The sequence below is a fragment of the Astyanax mexicanus genome, chromosome 1 (assembly GCF_023375975.1).
Source record: "Astyanax mexicanus isolate ESR-SI-001 chromosome 1, AstMex3_surface, whole genome shotgun sequence".
In the NCBI taxonomy this organism is placed as follows: domain Eukaryota; kingdom Metazoa; phylum Chordata; class Actinopteri; order Characiformes; family Acestrorhamphidae; genus Astyanax; species Astyanax mexicanus.
The window spans coordinates 41,094,499-41,117,654 of NC_064408.1; the positions used below are offsets into that span (position 1 = coordinate 41,094,499).

Consider the following 23,156-nt stretch of genomic DNA (forward strand, 5'->3'; position numbering starts at 1 on the left):
GCCTGATGTTACTTCTGTGGGAACGAGGCAACTTGAACTAATAAGCATTTGCGCTGTCCAAGCTCTGCCCATATACTGTGTGCCATCTTTCATTTCCAAAGTTAAGTTTATTTCCTAGCTAAAATAAAAGCTTATTTTCCATAAACAACCTTTTAATATACTGTAAGAGTAGCATCTCTTGATCACTTGAAAAGGAAGTATACTTAAAGAGCACTGAAAGTACTACAGCTACATCTTATACAATATAAAGTCATCCTGAGAAACTCCCTACACTGAACAAAAATCAGTATATTAACTGCATACTTGAATATAACTATCCCTCTATCCCTAGAATTATGTTTACTAGGAGACCCAGCATCAACTATCAGTACAACAAAATCATCCACCACTGCTTTACTCAGAGCTCTAACCATCAATCAATGGAAAAATGTATTAATAGATCATATACCCATGCAAAAAAATATGTTCTGCTGTCAAAAAAAAAATCCTGTATACAATTCAATCTGAAAATCCATTATTACCTTTCTACAACTGTAATCACCCCACAAAATCAACCAATCCACCATGAAAACAGCTCCAATACCCAACCCAACACTACTTTCTATTTAACAAATAATCTCACTCTGTTAAGATTAAATGTTTTCACTTGTCAAATTTACAACACCTACAAAAATACATATCAAATTAACACTTTATATTATTTAGGATAGTATAATTTTTCTTCATTCTTCTCTCCCATTAACTACTAAATAAATCTCTACCAACATTTAAAGTTACTCTTGTTTTGTTGTTAAATATAAGCTTGAATGCACTTTTGTTTTACAAGGGATGTTTTTTTTTTTGTTTTTTTTTGTATGTTTGTAGAAAGCAGATGCGGTGAAGACGATCACATTCTCAGGCTGCATGGGGGAGACGTTTTTGGATGGTAAACCCATCGGCCTCTGGAACTACAGAGAGAGAGAAGGAGACTGTAAAGGATGTGTGGTCAGGTACACACACTCATACAGCACACACACACAAACACACACAACATTCAGAAATATGGGACCACCACCTGGTCTACACATACTATACTGTACATGCTATACTGTGGTAATCATTGTATCTGTGTGTGTGTTTTTTTTTTGTGTGTGTGTATATAGCCCACAGCCTGCAGACTCTGAGGGTACAGTGCAGTTTGATGGTGAAGGTTATGCTGCTGTCAGTCGTCCCACCAGGTGGAACCCCAATGTTTCCACAGTGATGTTTAAGTTCCGCACCTTTTCCACCAGTGCCCTGATGATGTACCTTGCCACCAAGGACATGGTAATACTCTTTATTCACACACACACACACACACACAATTAAATAACTGAGTATTATTATATAATGGTTACAATGTGTTGAAGATCAATAACAAATGAAGCAGTGAGCGGCGATTCCTGAGGTCCAAGCAGGACCAGGCCCAAAAAACAGTTTGGGTAAATCAGCATTTAAAGGGCCATTAGGGATTTTATTTTCAGTAGTAAATAGGGGTGTGACGAGATCTCGTGACGATATTTCTCGCCAAGCTTTAACCTGTCTCGCGGGGGAAAAATAGTTTAGTGTGGACTTTTTAAGGGATCTGGCAACACAGCAGTACTGTTTGTGGTGTATGCAATCGTAGTATCAGCTCCCCCGGGGGGAGGGGGTGGAGGAGATACGTTCTATCATTACTAGCCCACCGCGCTCCGCAAAACCAGCAAGCTGATTGGCTGTTTCTCCTGAGAGAAAATGTATTTGGGGCTTTCATTTGGCGCCCCCTGTAGTGCAGCCCCCCTATGCGTCGCATAGGCTGCATACCCCTTTTTAAGTTGTAAGTCTGGCTGCATTTTAGCTCCAGTGGAAACAATAAACAGTAACAGAGTGACCAACAAGACACAAACCATATGTAAATACTGTACGTAAATCCTACACGTGACATAGCTAGAGGAGCTTAAAGCTAGTTTAGCTAACGGCGGATGAAGTTCACATGAGCCAGTTTATAATGTGCAAACAATAAACACTGTCCAAACTTACTCTTTAGCTGATTAACCTAGAGTATGACTCGTCAGTGTTTGCCATGGTAGAACTAACTGAACTTGTTTTGCAATGGAATGTGTAGATTCAGCATCCTCAACTTGGCAACCCGAATGAGCTTTGCATTGAGGGATGGGAGGGGCAGACAACTTGTGGTGTTTTGACATTGGTCTGCTGGTCTAAATGTACCATTAAAACTGTTTATGTTAGTGTTTTCAGTCATTGTGGAGGAGGGGGTAGCTTGTAATGGTCAATTTAAGAAGGACTGGTATGGTGCTTAGCTCTAAGTTGTAGCCAACATGTTGTGCCAGCTGATGCTATCCTGGATTTTGATAGGTAAACTGTAGGTGCTCCCCAGCCCAATTAATGGTCTCCATTTTATTGCATTGGCTGTTTCCTGTGCGTTTCCCTGTAAAGAACTGAGCAAGTAGCTATCCAACTAGTAGCATCTCTCTCCCCAGGAGTATTCAATCACAGCCTAGTCATTACAAACTGCCCTATATCTAATCTTCTGGCCTGCAGGATCATATAATGGTAGGAGATATGGGTTTCAAAGTTTGGTTTGAAGCTCGAGTACCTGAGTAGAAGGACTATTACATGTTGACCAAGTTTCATGTCTGTATAATTAGTGATTTGGTCTTGAGTTTCATTAAACTGAAGAAGGAGATGAAGAATCATGACAAAAACAAATGGATTTCCTTGCACCTTTTATTCTTGGACCTTTAATAAAAATATATATATATATTTAAATTGAAGAAATAATTGGAATAGACTATATTAACTTTATCTTCTGCTTCGTCTTTGGGATCTTCATAAAGCCAGCATTTCTATTTATTGCACGTACAGGTGTGCTATATTATATTGCACACAATAATATCGCCAACATTTTTGAATATTGTGAGCAATATCTTACCCTGAAATATCGTGTTTTACTGTTTTTAGCAAAATAAAAAATCACACTGTTCTCATTTCCTATTATATATCTACTAGAGACAGATTATATCTGTCCAGTATCATTTATTTTACTTCAGTTCTGGATATATAAAGATATTTAGAGTGCATTATTAGTATCATGACATTCTGGATCATTGACTTCTGTTATAAATCTGATAAAATTCTTGTATTTTTTAATATCTCAGTTAGGGGTGTGCCATATCATATTGTATGCAATAATAACATTTAGTTTTAATTTATTGCAGTAATGTATTCTTGAAATATTTTTGTAACTCAGTGTTTTGTTATATCGCCAAGAGAATTGTCATCGTAAAATATCATGATATTATTTTATGGCACATATCGCCCACCCCTAATTGCACGTATCCTCTCTATGTGGTAAGTGTATCTCTCTCTCTCTCTCTCCCTCTCTCACTGTGAGTGCAGAAGGACTTTATGAGTATTGAGCTGAGTGATGGTCGAGTTAAGGTCAGTTATGACCTGGGTTCCGGTACCGGCTCGGTCATCAGCGATAAACGCCATAACGACGGCAAATGGAAGTCCCTCACCATGTCTCGCAGCAAGAAAGAAGGTAAAGACCACCTTTTATACTGACTTACACTAGACTTACACCATCGTCTACACATTAGTGATAAATACATTCAGAATATATTTCATTTGAATTTCTTCATATAAGCAGTAACAGCAAACATGCCTTTTAATGTCTGTCATGAATGAAAGCAAGGACCCTATTTTAGAGGCCTATATGCGAGCCGTCAACCGCACACCACCCAGCTTGTGTCTTTGCTATCGTAACGACTGGGAAAGTATGCTTTGCACAGCGTAAAATGTGTAAAAGGCATAAACTAATTCTTTTTATTACTTATGGATGTGTTTTGGGATTAACGTGCAATAAACCAATCAGCCTGTCATTGTCATTACCTTTAAGGGCCAGTCGTGCTCTGAATTTGGCAGATTGCTATTTCATTGGCGCAGCTACCTGGCTGTGTCCAACACATCTCAGGAAAGGAAACTGACCTGCTAGTTCATGCTATACAAAAGCAATATGACAACGAAAGCCTATATTTTGTGTCAATGTAGAATAATGTTATTTTATTTTGTATTCTGTTTACTGTTGATGTAAAAGTTAGCATAACTGCCAAAAGGCTTGCGCTATGGGTTTGTGCACTGCTGCGTGTTCATGTGTGTGTAACAAGTGGGGCTGTATTCACGTTAGGCAGCGCCTGTGTGGAAAATTTGCTGCCAAGATAGCAATAAACGTGTGACTGTTGACTTCTGTCTAGGTTTATTTCAGTCAATGGAGCACCTGTGTTTTCCGTTGCCAAGATAGAAATACAATATAAATTTACCTGAACACATCTCACTTAGAGACCATAGACCTTAGATTTATTCACAAGCATCGTTGCTATTTAAACGAGGCAGGTGGAAGGCATAAAAATAGACTCCCCTAAATGTTTACTAATAGTTTTTACTTGTTCATTTTTGTAGTATGTTGTTTTTATTAACGACAAAGTAGTAAAATAGCAGTTAGCAGACACTAAATATGACACTCCTACTTTTACATGCTCAGGTACAGTGACCATTCTGGATATGGACTCGAATGTGGAGGAGAAGCTCTTCATCGATTCTCAGGGTGGAGCTACTGGCCTCAACCTGAAGGAAGATGACAGAATTTACTTGGGAGGATTACCCACTTTTGGAAACTACAGGTAAGATGTTACCTGCACATAACTTTATAGATCTGTAGATGTACAGTACAGTTCAGTAGTCTGACTCACTATTTAGATGTTTAAATGACACTACTAATATTTGCAGTTACTGTTTGTAAAATGCTGTTTTCAATATATCAATAGAAAAAGATCTGAAATATGTTAAATCAAGTGATATAATACATTTTTGAAATGATTAAATTTAGTTTTATCAATATTTAAGTATTTTAAGACAACACAATCTCTGCTATAATGTCTTTTGTGTTGTGTTCAATAGAGTATAATGGTTTTATTTTTTGTGTATTCTTTATAGACATTGTTTTTAATTGAAATAATTGAATGTTCTAATAACTGCATTTGTATTTTTCCTCAAGTGCCAAATCCAGGTAAAAAATGACTTATTTAATTAATCACTAATGCATGTAGCCTATATGGCACAATAATGCTTCCCTGTCATCTCTGCAGAACACAAATGCTATGCCGGCTACTGCTGTACACCACCACTGGCTCTTACCCATAGAAGTCTGCTGTTATTAATTTTTTTTTTTTTTTAGTTAGTTAGATTTGGTATACTAGTTAAAAGCAATTGCATAGTTATATACAATATATATTTACTTAATTCATAATTAGTATAGACAGATTTAAATCTCAAATTATTGAGGAAAATAATCCAATATCACGTATCTGTGAGTGGCAAAAGTATGTAAACATATAGGATTAGCAGATTATTTAAGGATGATATCAGATTCAGGTGTTTCCAGTTATATCCAGTTATATAATCAGTATTGAAAAGTAGCTTTTTTGGCTTTAAGTATTATGTTGAGAGAAAGGATAACACTGCATTTTAGCATAAAAAATGCTAAAATGCTCGTATTCCATCTGTGAAACATGGTGGTGGATGTATCATAATTGTTTTTTATTTTGATATTTTTGGTGCATCTGGGCCAGGATGGCTTGCCTTCATTCATCTAATTTTAAATCATACCAGCTAATTCTAAAGGAAAATCTCTCTGTGAGCTTCAACTCATGCTGCATGGTCATGCTGCAAGACAACGACACTAAGCGCACAAGTGGTTAAGTTAAATTCCTCACCTTAATCCAAAAGAAATGTTGTAGAAGGACCTAAAGTAGTAGTTCATGGAAGGAAACCAACCAACATAATAGAGCTGAAGCTGAAATTTTTGGTTGCAGTTATTGATGCAAAAAGGGGGTCACAACAGATACTAAAGGCAAAGGTTTACAAACGTTTGCCACTATGTACTATTAAAATATTTTTATAAATAAGTAAATAAATAGCCAAGTCTAATATTTCTTAGTTACTTTAGGGCAGGAGTTATATTTATGCAGCAATATAGAAAACTGTAAAGGGTCTTAATTTATACTGTTGTTTTGTATAATTTATTTATAAGTATATCATATTAACTGAGACGTCTAAGGGTTAAACTCACTTCTCTGCTGATCAGTGATCTTAGATTAAAGTGTACCTAATATAGCACTGAACAGGTGGCTGTATTAACAACTTTACATGTCACTCTGAAGAGAAAAGTTCTGAGCTTCACACACTGGCTTCATAATCGTCTTCTGGCCTTCACTGCTATAACCTGCCTAAAGCAAATACGTACCTTTACAAAATCAGATGATGATTTAGATTCATTATTGATTAATACAGTGACTCCCAAAGTGTAATTAGTAGTGTAACTAGAAATAAATCTGAATTTAAACATACCTCAGCAATGTACATTAAATAGAATCAGATAAATATTAAAAGTCATTTTCATCTAATCTTAAAATATTGTTGTAGTGTACAGTACCTTTCTGTATTAACTGGTTATTTTTTGGCCTAAAGGAATACTTTAAACTGTTCACCTTCAATCTGGAAGGTTGAACTAAGACTAGATTCTTTCTGAGATTATTTCCCATCATGCTCCTGGTGGAGTTTACATACAATATATATTAAGTTACAAATAGTGTGTATATCAGTACTGTGATTTATCAGAGACTCACAACTTTTGTCCTCATAAACAGTTTATTTTTCTGCCACACTGTTAATACCTGATATTTTTTAATAGAATACATTTTGTACATTTTGTGTTCAACTCGTCCTATAAGCTTCTTTTCCCCTTTTTTGCTACAACCTTGTATAGCAAAGAATTACAGTTTCACTGCTATACATTTGCTTTTGTTTAAGATAGATTTAATGCAATATAAAGAACATCATTCTTGCAAAATGTGTATTTATTAAACTTGTTTATCAAAAATAACACTACACAAATAACTAACTGTGCAAAATGAAAGAACTTTAAACACAATGACGTTAAAGTGCTTACTGGGTTTAAAATTCTGTACATGTTAAAGTAAGAACCATATAAGACTTACTGCAAAATGTGTTCTTTTTTAAATCGTTTCTATGCAAAAAATTTTGCCTCATCCCGGAGCTCTCCTATTGGTTGTTGACATTGTTCACCTCCCTATTTGCATGAGCCGAGTCTCAAGGCATGCGATAATATTAAACTTAATATTAATATTAAGCGCCAGGATGCGAAACCAACTGACTACAACTTTCAGTCCTTAGTCTTGGTTAGGCTTTTTGAGTTTTGGATCTTCTCTGATGTTCTTCTTCATGCACTTAGGAAACTAAAATGAATCCTGAGGACTGAAATTGGGAACCACTGAATTAAACCATAGTTCAAAAAGAACCTTAAACTATACACAACTGCGATTGAGAGTCCAAGTGAGGGGGTTGTGTTATTTAGGGACCGACCAAGTAATTATGCTTTATTAATGAGATATAATATATATATATATATATATGTAATATTTTAATGTGTGCTGCCAACTGATATCCTATTGGACAGTAGTTTACAGGGTTAATTTGGGGTTAATTGAAATATTTATGACCTTTGACAGGCTGAACTGTTGCCCTCGTCTCATGATTGTCTCATTTCTCCGGTTTTAATTGATCAGGCCTGAGGTGACTATGAAGAGGTACGCTGGCTGTCTGAAAGATATAGAAGTTTCCAGAACTCCTTACAACCTGCTGAGCAGCTCTGACTACACCGGGCTGACCAAAGGATGCTCCATTGAGGTCAGTATGATGACAGATGTTTAAGTATTCTTCTTTTCTCTATTGTTTAGACTCTCTACAGCGCGTACAGCAGATTTGATTAGTTTTTTTCCCTGGAAAAAAGGCTAAAATAATGTGAGAAAATAATTACAGGAAAAAATAGCAAACAGGTCACGTTAAAGAATAATGGATTCTCTTGTTTTGAGATGAGAATCACATCTGTACTCGGATCACACACCAGAGCCATTTCAAGTTGGTAGATTTAAGATATGTGTCTTATCACTGGAAACAACGTTGCAGATAAAAAAAAAGGAGAAATGATGGAGATTAAATAAAAAAAAAACGTGTTTCTGTAGATTAAAGCAATTTGTCTTTTTTTTGTGCAATAACATGTGCTCTATTGGTGGACAGAAATTAATCTTACGTTGAATTATTATATTATTCTATAAATTAAATGATATTAAATTAAGTTATATTCTCTCTCTCTCTCTTTCTCTCTTTCTAAATAGAACCTGCACACAGTGAGTTTCCCCAAGCCAGGTTACATGGAGTTGAGTCCGATGGTGTTTGATGCTGGCTCTGAGATCACGCTGTCCTTCAGCACTAAGAGCGAGAACGGAATCATCCTGTTCGGCCGGGGCGGGGTCACCGCCATGACCCAAATCAGCCAGAGCCAAAACCTCTTCCAGACCCCACGCCGTGGACGCAGACAGACCGGCGAGGTGAGAACACCCGAAAACTAAACCTTAACATTAACATTACCATGCTGCACAAAGCTTACACCTTAAAAAGCTAAGCACCAGCTAATATGAAATTTTCAAACAGGTTAGAAAACATTCTTTTCCCACACATATCAAGGAATACAGCTTAAAATTACAGTGTAAGTAAAAACGTGCTCAGATCCATCCTCCCCTGCAATAAAAAAAAAGCGGACTTGCAAAGCTTGGTGGCTTTTAGGCTAAAACTAGTTCAAGTAGTTGAATTATGGAGATTTATAGAGTTGTTAATAGAGTCGACTTTCAAAATCTAAACAATACCAGCTAGCAGGTGTCTTGAATAGCTCAGTGCAATGTTTCTAATAATGTTATTTACTTAGTTAGCATTAGCAAGGCCTAGGGGTACCTGGGCTGTGCACAAAATAACATCATAGCCGTGGATGGCTGTATGATGCATGTCATTAGTTATTTAGTGTTCTTCTTCTTCTTCTTCTTCTTCTGTCTCTGTCTCTCTCTCTCTCTCTCTCTCTCTCTCTCTCTCTCTACAATGGCAAGAAAGAACCCAGCACACAGGTTAATGTGTTGTCAGCCTAGGCCTGTCACAATAATTGCTATATCGATTTATCGTACAATAAATGAGCATATAATAATAAATAATGATAATTGTGATATCGTCTATTGTGTTTATTTGTATGTTTGTTCGCGTATATAACAGTGAACAGTATTTTTGCCAGTCATGCTTCAATAACTGTGACTCCATACACACAGTGTGGACTAAAGTAGGTGAAGAAATAAGTACATGCTGTCTTTATTTTTGCTTTTTTTATGCTATTCTGTTATCATTATGACAGTGGCATTTAATAGTCTAACATTACAAAAATATTGTGTATCGCAATCATTTCTGGGACAATATATCATCCACGAAAAAAAATTCTTATCGTGACAGGCCTATGTCAGCCTAAGCCAAAAGGTTTATTCTGAACCTACTCACTGTATTTACATACATGAAATACTTGGTAGCTTCTAGATGCATTTTACATCAAATGCATATTAAATGATTTAAATATTTTAGTAAAACATTGGGCTACAGCACCAAGAAAAGCACAACGATCTAGGTTCTACTTCCAAACCGATTAGAACAGCCTGTTCGAAGCTAAATGGCTACACATTTTCTATCTTCTCTTTTCACTTGATATAACTCAACCTAAAACACACTAAAACATGCCACAGAGTTTAATGAACATTTTAGTGAACAGTTGAACCAATAAAATGTGTATAAAAACATTTCTCACCTCTACAATGACAAGAAAGAACCCAACACGCAGATTAACGTGTTGTTTGTTAGCCTGAGCCAAAAGGTTTATTGTTAAGCTACTAAGCTTAATGTGTATACACAAGCTGTAGTTAGTTTCCTTGGCACTGCAGGCTAAGAGCGCCCTCTACTGGGTGAAACAAGAACCACACACTAGCCCAGCCAGCTGAAAGCTGGAGAAATGAACATTTTGAAGTGTAAATGTAAATACAAACAAACAATAGTGGAAAGATAATTATATTACATTGTGAAGAGACTAAATGAAAATGTAAAATAAAACAAAATTTTTTTTAGCCTGTTACACTAACATAGATGCTTAATTTGTTCATGTCATGAAAAAATAATATCATTGTCAGTTTTGTTGGTCCGGTTACTGGGTTTACAGTGTTCTGTACACGTACACATTACATGTACAATTTACAATACAAAATATCAACCCTAAAGCATGCAGCACAAAGCAAAGACTACAATGCATCCACTTTTAAATGTACACTACATATAATCCACCTTAAAAAGTACACCGCAAAAAAACATGCACCTTAAAAATGTACCACAAACATCCACCTTAATACATCATAAGGCAACCCAACCCCAAAAAAAGTGCTCTATAGACCCCTACCTTCAAACATGCACCACACAACATCCATCCTAAAAACATCCACCTTAAAGCATGAACCCCATCTAATTTATCTTATCTATACAGTATGCACCCTCAAACAACAGTTCACTACAAATATTAGCTATTCCCTCTATATATAGGGGGCTGTAATAGTGTTTGTACAGGTTTATTCAGGGAGTAATTATGAATTGATGACAGCATCAGTTAGTTAATTGTCATGTATGATAAAAAGGGTTGCAACCGAAGTGTGAACATAGAGTATCATGCTCGTAATGATTATGCATATAGATAACAGTCAAACTGTTCTACAGTGTGTAAGCCCAGGCACCAGTCTATTAGAGACAAGTGATCCTCTCCAGAGCAGGCAGTGATATCCAGTGCTGAGATTTATCCTTTAAAACCTGTTGCTCAGTTCTGCAGCAGTTGTGAATAAGCAGACTGACCTGTGTACAAGGACAGACCGAGCTAAAGGTATACAGATGGCCAAAGACTCAAGAGCAGAAGTGAGAGACAGAGAGAGAGAGAGAGAGAGATAGACAGGAGCAGGAAGGCAGGTTTGGAGAGATGAAGAGAGGGAGGTAGGGTCTTACAGTGGTGGTCCTCAGTGCATGCTAATGGTAATGAACCCACAGGGTTAGCAGTTTGTCTGCGAGCCCATAAAGGAGATTGATTATACACCTGTGCGCATGTAATTGCTTCAGGCCCACAGCAAACAAACCCCGCTCGCGTCTCGGGCAGCGGCGGAGAGAGGCCGGGGGCGTGGTGATCATTTTAATTAAAATATGACATTCTACGTCTCTGTCGCTAATGTCCTCTCTCCGAGAGAGCACTCGGGGCAGCACATCAATTATGCAGTTCGGGGGTGCTGCAGGAGATCGTGGCTTTAACCTCCACTCCTCCTTCCCTCTCCTCTGCTCTCCTCCCTTCCTCTCGTGTGGCCCCTCTCGTAAAAATAGATTTACTCTCCGCCTCTCTGATGGATGGGGTCCAATTTGCTCTTGCTCTCTCGCGGGAGAGGGTCCGCCACTGTCACCTTTAGAAAATCATTATGGGCTGTAAATGAAGTGGATGTGGAGGCGTCTGGCTTTTCTTTCCTCTTGTGTGAGAGTTAGATAGATAGATAGATAGATAGATAGATAGATAGATAGATAGATAGATAGATAGATAGATAGATAGATAGATAGATAGATAGATAGATAGATAGATAGATAGATAGATAGATAGATAGATAGATTGGTGGATGGACAGACAGAAACACAGACAGATATGTGGCCAGAAAGACAGACAAGTAGAAAAAAAGAGCTACAGTCTGGTGGATGAATAGACAGAAAAATAGATAAACTAGAGAGAGCCGTACAAACATATTTAAACAACCAGATGGACAGACAAACAAATATATAGGTTGACAGATTGATAGATAGACAGACAGGTTGAATAATGGACGGACGGACGGACGGAAAAATAGGAAGAGACAAATAGATAAATAGATGGACAGTTGAAAAGATAGATAGACAGACAGACAGACAGGTAGAAAGATGAATAGGTAGCTGGTAGCTTGATGAATGACTGGATAGGCAGACAGACAAATAGATATATAGGCAGGCAGATTGATATATAGAAAGAAAAGGGAATTGAAAGACAGACAGGAAGACAGAGAGACAGGTAGAAAGATGAATAGGCAGCTTGATTGGTGGTTGACTTCTGGCTTGTCCATAGACGGCCAAGTGGATGGATGGATGGATGGATGGATGGAAGGGTGGATGGATGGATGGATGGATGGATGGATGGATGGATGGATGGATGGATTGGTGGATGGGTGGATGGATGGATGGATGGATGGATCAGTGGATGGAAGGACGGATGGATGGATGGATGGATGGATGGATTGGTGGGTAGGTGGGTGGGTGGATGGGTGGGTGGATGGATAGATTAATAGACCAATTAATAAATAGATAGAGAGACAGGTAGAAAAATAATAGACAGCAATGTGGATGGACAGACAGATAGACAAGTAGAAAGATATAGAGGATAAACAGACAGATATACAGAAGACGTATGAATACTGTAGATGAATGAATAGGAGTGGAATACCCCTTTTTTATCACAGGCTTAATGTATATTGGCATGTTCTCCTCCACCAGTCTTACACGCTGCTTTTGGATAACTTTGTGCCACTCCTGTTGCAAAAAATTAAGCAGTTAAGCTTAATTTGATGGCTGTAATAATCCATCTTCCTTCATCTTCTTGATTATATTCCAGAGGTTTTTAATTTGGTAACATCAAAGAAACTCATACATTTTTTGATGGTATCCTATTTTTTTTTCCAGAGCTGTAGATAGACAGATAGACAGATCCTGAGATGTGTTATACTGTGTGAATCAGTCATCCTCATCACAGTGATCCTGTGGTAAAACTACTATACTCATGTAAAAGTAACTGTGAGTGGCCAGCTCTTCACACTGTGGTCAACTATGTGAACACTATGATAATTACACTCTGCGTTTAACCTATAAACTGAAGAGCCTGTTCTACAGTTCACGAGTGCTGAGTGTGAAGGAGGTCAGAACGCTCCCCCGGTGAAGAGCTGCAGATTCTGCTCCATCACTCATTCCCTGCATTAGCGGAGGAGCAGGGGCAGGGCTGCGGGAGAGCCGAGCCTGTTCACGCATAATATCCCACAATTCCAGCTCTGTTTGGGCAGAGCAGGTGTGTGTGTTTGTGTGTGATTTTGTCTGTCTGATCACACACTCTCCGCTCTCACTGAGAGCTCTCGCGGCAGCTGGGGGGTCAGCCGGGTCGGACTGGTCAGCTCTCCTGAAGATAGCATTGTAAATTGGAGCGCAGACAGTCAACCGCTGCTCTACTGGACGCAAACGCCCGAGAGTTCAGCTCAGTCCGGAATGATAAACAGCTTTCTGAGTGTGTTAGTACGTAATAGAGTGTTTAGGGATTAGATATGGTGAGCGTTATTGACGGACAGTGTCATACAGTGCTAACTGTGAAACAAACAGAAAGGTCTGACCTACAGTCGTCTCTAGAATTAATAAAATGATCCTCATAAATGCAGTGAACACCTACTTCCACTTTTGTGCTTCCACTCACTGGACACTTTATTAGAAACACCTACCTCTAATACCTTGTGCTTCCACTCACTGGCCACTTTATTAGAAACACCTACACCTATACCTTGTGCTTCCACTCACTGGCCACTTTATTAGAAACACCTACACCTATACCTTGTGCTTCCACTCACTGGCCACTTACAGATATTAACTCTCTCTCTCTCTCTCTCTCTCTCTCTCTCTGCAGCCTTATATCTCAGTGCAGTTGACTAAAGGTTCTCTGGAGGTTCTGGTCTTTACTGGCAGTAGAAACCCACGACGGGCCCTCAGAAAACCAGAAGACGGAATTTTACACGATGGTCGAGAGCACTCACTACGCATCCGTAGACACAGAGGAGGGTAAGAGTCTCTCTCTCTCTCTCTCTTTTTCATTTTATATCTTTGTAATAAAGCAATAGTCCATTCCCAAGCTAAATATGGTGAGTTAAGACATGTTTGGCATCTGAAGTTTTGTAGGAGTTTGTAGGAGCAAAGATCCCTTTTACCTTTCACATACAGCTCTGAAAAGAATAAAGAGATCACTTCAGTTTCTGAATTAGTTTCTCTGATTTTGCTATTTATAGGTTTGTATTTGAGTAAACTGAACATTGTTGTTTTATTCTATAAACTACAGACAAAATTTCTCCCGAATTCCAAGTAAAAATGTCATTTAGAGCATTTATTTGCAGAAACTGAAAAATGGCTGAAATAACAAAAAGATGCAGAGCCTTCAGACCTCAAATAATGCAAAGCAAAACAAGTTCATATTCATAAAGTTCAGAAATCAATATTTGGTGGAATAACCCTGGTTTTTAATCACAGTTTTCATGCATCTCAGCATGTTCTCCTCCACCAGTCTTGCACACTGCTTTTTTATGCCACTCCTGGTGCACAATTTCAAGCAGTTCAGCTTGGTTTGATGGCTTCTGATCATGCATCTTCCTCTTTATTATATTCCAGAGGTTTTCAATTTGGTAAAATTAAAGAAACTGATAACTTTTAAGTTATCAGTTTTTTTTCCACAGAACCAATTTTTTTTCCACAGAACCACAACAGAAAACCTCAATTATATTATTTTTTTTCCTTCATTGTAAAAGAATACAGAAGTCATCCAGTCCATGAAATTCCATATAAGGAATCATGTAGTAAAGTTAAAGGTAAAGAATTTTGATGAGCTCTAATCTGGGGAGCTGTTTACTTGTGGTTTCTGAGGCTGGTAACTCTGGTGGACTTATCTTGTGCAACAAAGGTAACTCTTCGTCTTATGTTTTTTGGGGTAGTCCTGATGAAAGCCAGTTTCATCATCATTTTTTTTGTCTTTGTGACTGAACTTGAGGATATTTGAAAGGTTCTTTAAATTGGTCAGCGTAAATTACCTTCATTTCTTAAAGTATTTTTTTTTACTTAGTTGAGTAGTTTTTGTCATTATATGGATTAGAAACATACTTAAATTGGGTAATTCACTGTATACCAACTGTACCTCTTCACAACTTTACAACTGATGCTCTCAAATACATTAAGAGGCAAGAAATTCAAATAATTAAGTTCAGCACAGCTGTTAACTGAAACCATTTCTAGTGACTCTACCTCTTAAAGCTCAAAGATGTGGAAAGTGGTTATCTAAGCAAGATAGACTTTCTTTTAATAATCTAAAATATAAAACATAGTCTAAACACTGTTTTGTTTGCTTAATAATGTTTTTCTTTGTAGTTTGAATGATTTTAGTATTAATCTACAATGCAGTCATTTTAAAATAATGAAAAAAACAAAGACTTAAAGATGTGTCCAAACTTTTGACTGCTACTGTATTTTGATTGTAAATGTACTAATCTGCTTTCAGATGTGGGAACTGGAACTGTGAAAAATACCTATAGACTTGTTTTTGTGGTTTCTCACACTGTATAAATCACAGTAATCTGTGAACATGGACTAAAGTACAAACATAACTCAGGCCTAATTATCACCAATGCCAACTATCACTTTAAGCACTTTAAGTAATGACTGCGGTGTGTGTGTGTGTGTGTGTGTGTGTGTGTGTGTTTCTCAGGTCTTTTTCAGTGCAGGTAGATGAGGAGCCGCGATTGGAGCAGGCTTTGCCCAGCGATCAGTCGATCATCCTCCACAGACTGTTTATAGGTGGAGTTCCTGATGATGTACAGAACGGCCTGCAGCGACCCAGCATGCCATTCGAAGGCTGTATCTGGAACCTGCTGATCAATACAGTGTATGTTGCATTCACATGTGCGCACACACACACACACACACACACACACACTCACTGGAATCCACTATAATATTACATTAAGCTTTAAACATTAAGCTTTATTATATTAATATCTACAATCAAATACTAATAACAATAATATCCAAAATTCATTTCTAATAATGAATTTCTAATTACATTAATATCTAGAGTTCTAATAACATTAATATATATAATGAATTTTTAATAACATTAATATCTAGAACAGAGTTATAATAGCATTAATATCTATAAGAAATTTCTAAAAGTATTCATATCTATAATAAACTTCTAATAACATTAATATCTAGAAAAGAGTTTTAATAGCATTATTATTTATAATGAATATTTAAAAACATTACTTTATAGAATGATGTTTTATAACATTAATATCTAGAATGACATTCGAATAGCATTAATATTTTAAATTAATTTTTAATAACATTAATATCTAGCATGAAGTTCTAATAGAATGAAGCTTTTTATATTAATGTCCAAAATTAATTTTTAATAGCATTATCCAGAATGAAGCTGTATTATATTAATATCTAGAATCAAATTCTAAGAGCATTAATTTTCAGAATAAATTTCTTACAACATTAATATCTAGAATAAAAATGTATAAAATTAATATCTAGAATTATGTTCTAATAGCATTAATATCCAAAAATGTATTTCTTATTACATTAATATCTAGAATAGAGTTATAATAGCATTAATATATAGAATGTAGCTTTATAATATTAATATCTAGAATTATTTTTTTAATAACTTTAAAATCTACAATGAATTTCTAAAAACAAATGTCTAGATTGAAGCTTTATAACATTAATATTTAGAATGAAATTCTAATAGCATTAATATCCAGAATGAACAAAATTAAACTTTATTATATTAATATCTCGGATCAAATTCTAATGGCATTAATATCCCAAATGAATTTCTAATAACATTAATATCTAGAACGAAGCTTTGTATCATTAATATCTAGAATTAAACTTTATCACATTAATATTTAGAATCTAATTCTAATAGCATTAGCATCCAAAATGAATCTCTAATAACATTCATATCTAAAATAAAGCTTTAAAACATTATAATCTAGTAAAAAAGTATCTAATAGCATTAATATCCAAAATTAATTTGTAATAACATTTAGATGAAGTTTAATTAACAGTTATATCTATGTTTTTATAGCATTAATATCCAGATTAAGGTTCTAGAAACATTAACTCTTTAGTTATGTTAAATATTTTTAGTTAGTGAGGTTGAACCTTTTTTTTTTACAGTTTGATGTGTAATGATGTTTAAATGATGTCTGTATTGTACACTATACAGTAGATAACGTTTAATAATGTTAATTATATAGTTGATAAATGTAAACGGAGTGTAAAAGAGTCAGTCAGGAAGGCTTGAAAGGTTTGGAAATTATTACATGAGCTCCCCCTGGTGGTGACCTGCCGTTTTATTAGAGCTGAGCTGAGGGCAGGATCAGCTAATCAGGCCTGCAGGGTTTTACGGACTCATTGACGGAGACTTTTATTGCTTTGACAAACTGAGCGAGCTGCGTACAAGCAGCCTAATCAAGCTCAGCATCGCAGTACATAATAACCGGCTGTAAACTGCGTGAGCTATGCTGCCTATTACTGCAGTGCATGTGCAATAACATGAGCGGGAGGTCCTGCCATAATATGAAATGTGACCGTGTGTATTTTTTTCCTGCCCGTCTCTAGTGGCTTTAAATTAGCTAGCTTGTTTTGCCTGCAGTGCTGTTTTGAGGTGCAGTCATAAGCCAGGCGCTCTGGTGACGTTAATAATCGGCAAGTTTTTCTTGCGCTAATGACGATTATGAATCTCTGTCAGGAAGCCCTTGGTCTCTTCCACCCGAGCGGAGCCTGTTGACCTCCATTACACAGCGTTAAACGAGTGTGTCCTTGCTCATAACCGCGTTCATTATTCACCGAGTCCGTACAGTGTTAGTCAAAAGTTTGGAAACAACTACTCAGAAGAAGTGTTTATGTACCTTTTTACTGTTTCTATATTTCAGATTAACAGTAAAGTAGATGAAAACATGTAAACTCTGTGTTGATTACTTAATAGAATGGGTTATATACAGTGGTGTGAAAAAAGTGTTTGCCCCTTTATGATTTTTTATGTTTTTCACTCTTAAATGTTTCAGATCATCAAACAAATTTAAATATTAGTCATGTTATAAGACAACACAAATAAACACAAAATGCTGTTTTTAAATTAAGATTTTCATTATTAAGAGAGAAAAATATCCAAACCCACATGGCTCTGTGTGAAAAAGTGTTTGCTCCCCCTCCCAGTTAAAATATGACTTAACTGTGGTTTATCACACCTGAGTTAAATCTTTCTAGCCAGGCACATGATTGATTACTGCCACACCTTTTCTTAATCAGGAAATCACTTAAATAGGACCTGCCTGACAAAGTGAAGTCCAGCAAAAAATCCTTATAAGCTAAATGTCATGTCAATGTTTAAAGAAATTCAGGAACAAATGAGAAAGAAAATAATTGAGATCTATCAGTCTGGAAAAGGTTATAAAGACTCCAGCGAACCACAGTAAAAGCCATTATCCACAAATGGTGAAAACATGGAACAGTGGTGAACTTTCCCAGGAGTGACTGGCCGCCCAAAATTACCCCAAGAGTGGAGCGACAACTCATCCAAGAGGTCACAAAAGAGCCCACAACAACATGCAAAGACTTGCAGGCCTCACTTGCCTTAGTTAAGGTCAGCGTCCCTGATATGATTCCACCATAAGACATTTTGCTGAGTAAAAAAAGAACATTAAGGCTTGTCTCAATTTTGCCAAGAACCACCGTGATGATCCCCAGGACTTTTGGGAAATACCTCTGTGGACTGAGGAGACAAAAGTGGAACTTTTTGAAAGGCGTGTGTCCCATTACATCTGGCATAAAATAACACCACATTTCATAAAATGAATCTTATACCTACAGTAAAACATGGTGGTGGTAATGGTCTGGGGCTGTTTTGGTGCTTTAGGACCTGAAAAACTTCCTGTGATAAATGGAACCATTAATTCCACTCTCTACCGAAAAATCCTGAAGGAGAATGTCCGACCATCTGTTTGTGACCTCAAGCTGAAACAAACTTGGGTCCTGCAGCAGGACAATGATTCAAAACACACCAGCAAGTTCAGCTCTGAATGACTAAAGAAAAGGCGTTTTATGCTGGAAAACCCTTCATTGTGGAAAATTACAACAATTCTATAAAGAAAAGTGGACCAAAATGAAAATTGTTAATTGTGAGAAAACTAATTTGAGTCAAAGAACCTCAAAATCCAGAATGGTTTACCTCAAAATTAATAAAATTAATTTACAAAATCTGTTGATAGCCCTCAAAACAGCAGTACATCAAGACAGCCCAAAAATCTCTCAGACTTCAAAAGAAAGAAATTGAAACATGTTAAAACTGTTTAAAGCAGTTAAGAGATTGGAGAAAACTTTATTGCTCAAATATTAAAGAAATGTGTCATCTTTAACTTTATGCCACCAGGTCATCTTTTTTCTCTCTTAAACTCACAGAAATGTTGACCCCAGTAAATGATATAAATCTGCAGGTCCAAACATCAATACAGTATATGCTGGCTTCAAACTGTACAAGTGCTTACTCATAACTATGCTGCTGCAGTAAATATTAGGAGTGAATATAATATTGATTGGCAGGCAGGCTCCATGAAGTATATAAATGGTGCATCTGCCCAGAGATATTACAAGGCTATTCGAGTCAGCTACGGCCCATTGATTTCTGAAATTAAGACTGATGTTCTGCAAGGAATTTAATCCAGTTTTAGGGCTCTAGGATAGAATCACTCAGAATTACTATAATGAGATTAATTAATGTTAGCATTACTTCTTGCATTAAGTTTTTTTTAACATGATTATCTTTAGAAATACATTCATATGTCCACACCATTACTGTTTTTGTTCTTCCCAGAAACACACAACCCTTTAAACGCTTAAACTTCTCCACCGGTGGTTTACTTTGCATTTTATCATACGGGTATAAAACACTCTTAAATATATATTTCATACATTCCTATTTAATGCACATATGTTTTGAAATGATAATGGTAATTATGCTATAACTATAAGTGCATTTTAAGCTTTCAGAATTAAGCCTATACCCATTCAGCCTACTGCAAATTAGCTCCACCCATTCAGCCTACAGCAGTTCAGGCCCACCCATTTAGACCACAAGGGTTTAGCTCCACCCATTCAGCCTACAATGGTTTAGCTCCACCCATTCAGACTACAGTAGTTTAGCCCCACCTATTTAGACTACAACGATTTAGCTCCACCCATTAAATCTACAGCAGTTTAACTCCACCCATTCAGCCTACAGTAGTTTAGCTCCACTCATTCAACCTAAAGCAGTTTAGCTCCACCCATTTAGCCTACAGCAGTTTAGATTAAACCATTCAGCCTACAGCAGTTTAGCTCCACCCATTAAATCTACAGCAGTTTAACTCCACCCATTCAGCCTACAGTAGTTTAGCTCCACTCATTCAACCTAAAGCAGTTTAGCTCCACCCATTTAGCCTACAGCAGTTTAGATTAACCCATTCAGCCTACAGCAGTTTAGCTTTAACTCATACAGTCTACAGCAGTTTAGCCTAACCTATTCAGCCAACAGCAGTTTAGCTCCACCCATTCAGCCTACAGTAGTTTAGCCCCACCTATTCAGACTACAATGGTTTAGCTCCACCCATTCAGCCTACAGCAGTTTAGCTCCACCTATTTAGACTACAACGATTTAGCTCCACCCATTCAGCCTACAGCAGTTTAACTCCACCCATTCAGTCTACAGCAGTTTAGCTCCACCCATTCAGCCTACAGCAGTTTAACTCCACCCATTCAGTCTACAGCAGTTTAGCTCCACTCATTCAGCCTACAGCAGTTTAACTCCACCCATTCAGTCTGCAGCAGTTTAGCTCCACCCATTCAGCCTGCAAAAGTTTAGCTCCACCTATTCAGCCTGCAAAAGTTTAACTCCACCCATTCAGCCTGCAAAAGATTAGCTCCACCCATTCAGTCTACAGCAGTTTAGCCTAACCTATTCAGCCTACAGCAGTTTAACCCCACCCATTAAATCTACAGCAGTTTAACTCCACCCATTCAGCCTACAGCAGTTTAGCTCCACCCATTCCGCCAACTGCAGTTAAGCCACACCCATTCAGCCTACAGCCGTTTAACCCCACCCATTCAATCTACAGCAGTTTAACTCCACTGATTCAATCTACAACATTTGAGCTCCACCCATTCAGCCTGTAGCAGTGTAGATCAACACATTCAGCCTGCATCAGTTTAACCCCTCCCATTTACTGTAGAGAACTTTAGCTGCACCCATTTGGCCTCAACAGTTCAGCTCCACCCATTTAGCCCACTGCAGTTAAGCCCCACCCATTTTGACCTCAGTAGTTTATCTCTGTCTATTCAGTCTCTACTAAATTAAGCCCCACCCATTTAGTGTACAGAATTTAAGGTTGAACTTAAAGGAGGCAAATCAAAACAGAGATCATTTACATATAATCATTCTTAGAGGTACAGTTTAAATGTAAGCAATATAGAGGTTGGTAAAAGGTTCTTCATATTACACATTACATATTATATTTCACATAAAGTAAAAATGTAGAAAATGGGCTTTTAAGACCCGTACATATATATAAAAATATATAAACTTTTGACTGGTGATTATTTTTCAATCATACAGACCAGTGGACTTCTCCCAGCCAGTGGCTTTCGAGAATGCTGAAATCGGACAGTGTCCCGACGTAGCTCGGCCCCCTCCACCACCCGCGAAAGAAGAAGAAGAGGAAGAAGAGGAGGAAGAAGAAGAAGTGGTCCCACCCAAACCAGAGACCCCTCCCACAGCGGCAGCAAAACCGCCACCTCCACCTTCCACTGTATGTACTGACTGATGCATTGTGGTGCGGCCCAATGAGTCTGAACCAATCCCTTCTGTAATTAGAGCGAGAGACAGAGAGAGAGAGAGAAAGAGAGAGAGGGGGAGAGAAAGAAAGAGAGAGAGAGAGGATAAGTGGTGAGAGAGCTATAAAAATGGAGCAGTTTTCCACACCATTACCTTCCGAGATAGTGTAAAGCCAGGAGATATATAGAGACTGATGGCGAAGAGCAATACAAACAGAGAGACATAGAGATAGAGGCAGAGAAGAGAGAGAGTGATAGAAAAAAGGTCACAGAACAAGAAAGGGTACCTCTTTACAATAAGGGTACATTAATTAACAAAACTCATAACAGAATATCTCAGCTGATTATTAATAGACAAAATTTATGTCTTAGTTCATTATTATTTACTACATTCTTAGGCATTAAACATGTGTAATGTTTAATTATTTATTTACTAGCGTCAATTAATTAATAATTAAAATGTTACTTGACCTCCTCAACTTTACCCCAGACGTAATTGTCTTCCTTTCCTCCTCTCTTCAGCACTGATGTGCTAAAAGATCACTTTTTGTTCTCTCCACAACTCATCTATGATAAAATATCCACCTGGGGGACACCAAATTTCATGATTGGTACCATTTGATTGGCAGCCAAACCTGTTAAAACATTATTTTCTATGACATTTTTTTATGTCATAGCTAGTGCCTATTAATAAATAGGTGATACATTGCCTAACCATATATAAACAATGTTTATTACTGTTGTAACTACTGTTGATTTGACTCTTATTGTAAAGTTTTACCCATGGAAGGAAGAACAGAAGAGACAGAGAGAAGAGGAAAGACGAAATAGGAAAACAGAAAGAGACAGAGACAGGGAGATGAAGGAGGAAAAATAATAAACAGATAGAAAGATGAATCATGAAAGATGTGGACAAGTAAGAGTAAGAGAAAGAATGGACAATAGAGATGTGTGGCACACAGACAGAATGGAGAAAAGAAGAGAGGGGAGAGAGATTGGGACAAAAAGAAAAAGAGAATATAATGCATAAAATGCATGTTTTTGCGAGTGCTCGTGGCTTTTAAGAGATGCTGTGGTTATAACTGTCTTATGTCAGCTTGAATGTCGCTGCATGGCGCTTCATTACCTGTCACTCTCCCGCTCTTGCTCTGCTGGTCTTTAGGCCCCGCCCCCTGCTGAGGTCATCACCATTCCTGAGCCTCCTGTCCATGTCAGTCCAACAGTGGTACTACTATACTCACATAACACACACACACACACACACACACACACAGACTACACACCCCCAGAAATAACAATACAGCATTTGTACTGCAATACTAACTGATTCTTACTAACCTGTGTGTACCAGTAAATTTACACACACACACAGACAATTCAGTAATTCAGATTATGATTTAACAAAAATCTCTTCATCACCTTAA

The 23,156-nt window shown here is 37.2% G+C and overlaps 1 protein-coding gene across 5 annotated transcripts in view; it reads left to right on the forward strand.

Annotated features, from left to right (window-relative positions):
• lama2 (laminin, alpha 2) overlaps positions 1-23,156 on the forward strand; it is a 299,175-nt gene that overhangs the window by 259,299 nt on the left and 16,720 nt on the right. For 4 of the 5 annotated variants that reach the window (XM_049478821.1, XM_049478823.1, XM_049478825.1 and 1 more), the window contains 10 exons: positions 865-989; positions 1,143-1,305; positions 3,418-3,562; positions 4,562-4,700; positions 7,665-7,785; positions 8,274-8,486; positions 13,721-13,872; positions 15,560-15,736; positions 21,515-21,707; positions 22,895-22,942. In XM_049478821.1, the coding sequence (XP_049334778.1) occupies positions 865-989; positions 1,143-1,305; positions 3,418-3,562; positions 4,562-4,700; positions 7,665-7,785; positions 8,274-8,486; positions 13,721-13,872; positions 15,560-15,736; positions 21,515-21,707; positions 22,895-22,942 (1,476 nt within the window). The remainder of the gene's footprint in view (positions 1-864; positions 990-1,142; positions 1,306-3,417; positions 3,563-4,561; positions 4,701-7,664; positions 7,786-8,273; positions 8,487-13,720; positions 13,873-15,559; positions 15,737-21,514; positions 21,708-22,894; positions 22,943-23,156) is intronic. The other variant, XM_049478822.1, reaches the window with a different exon arrangement.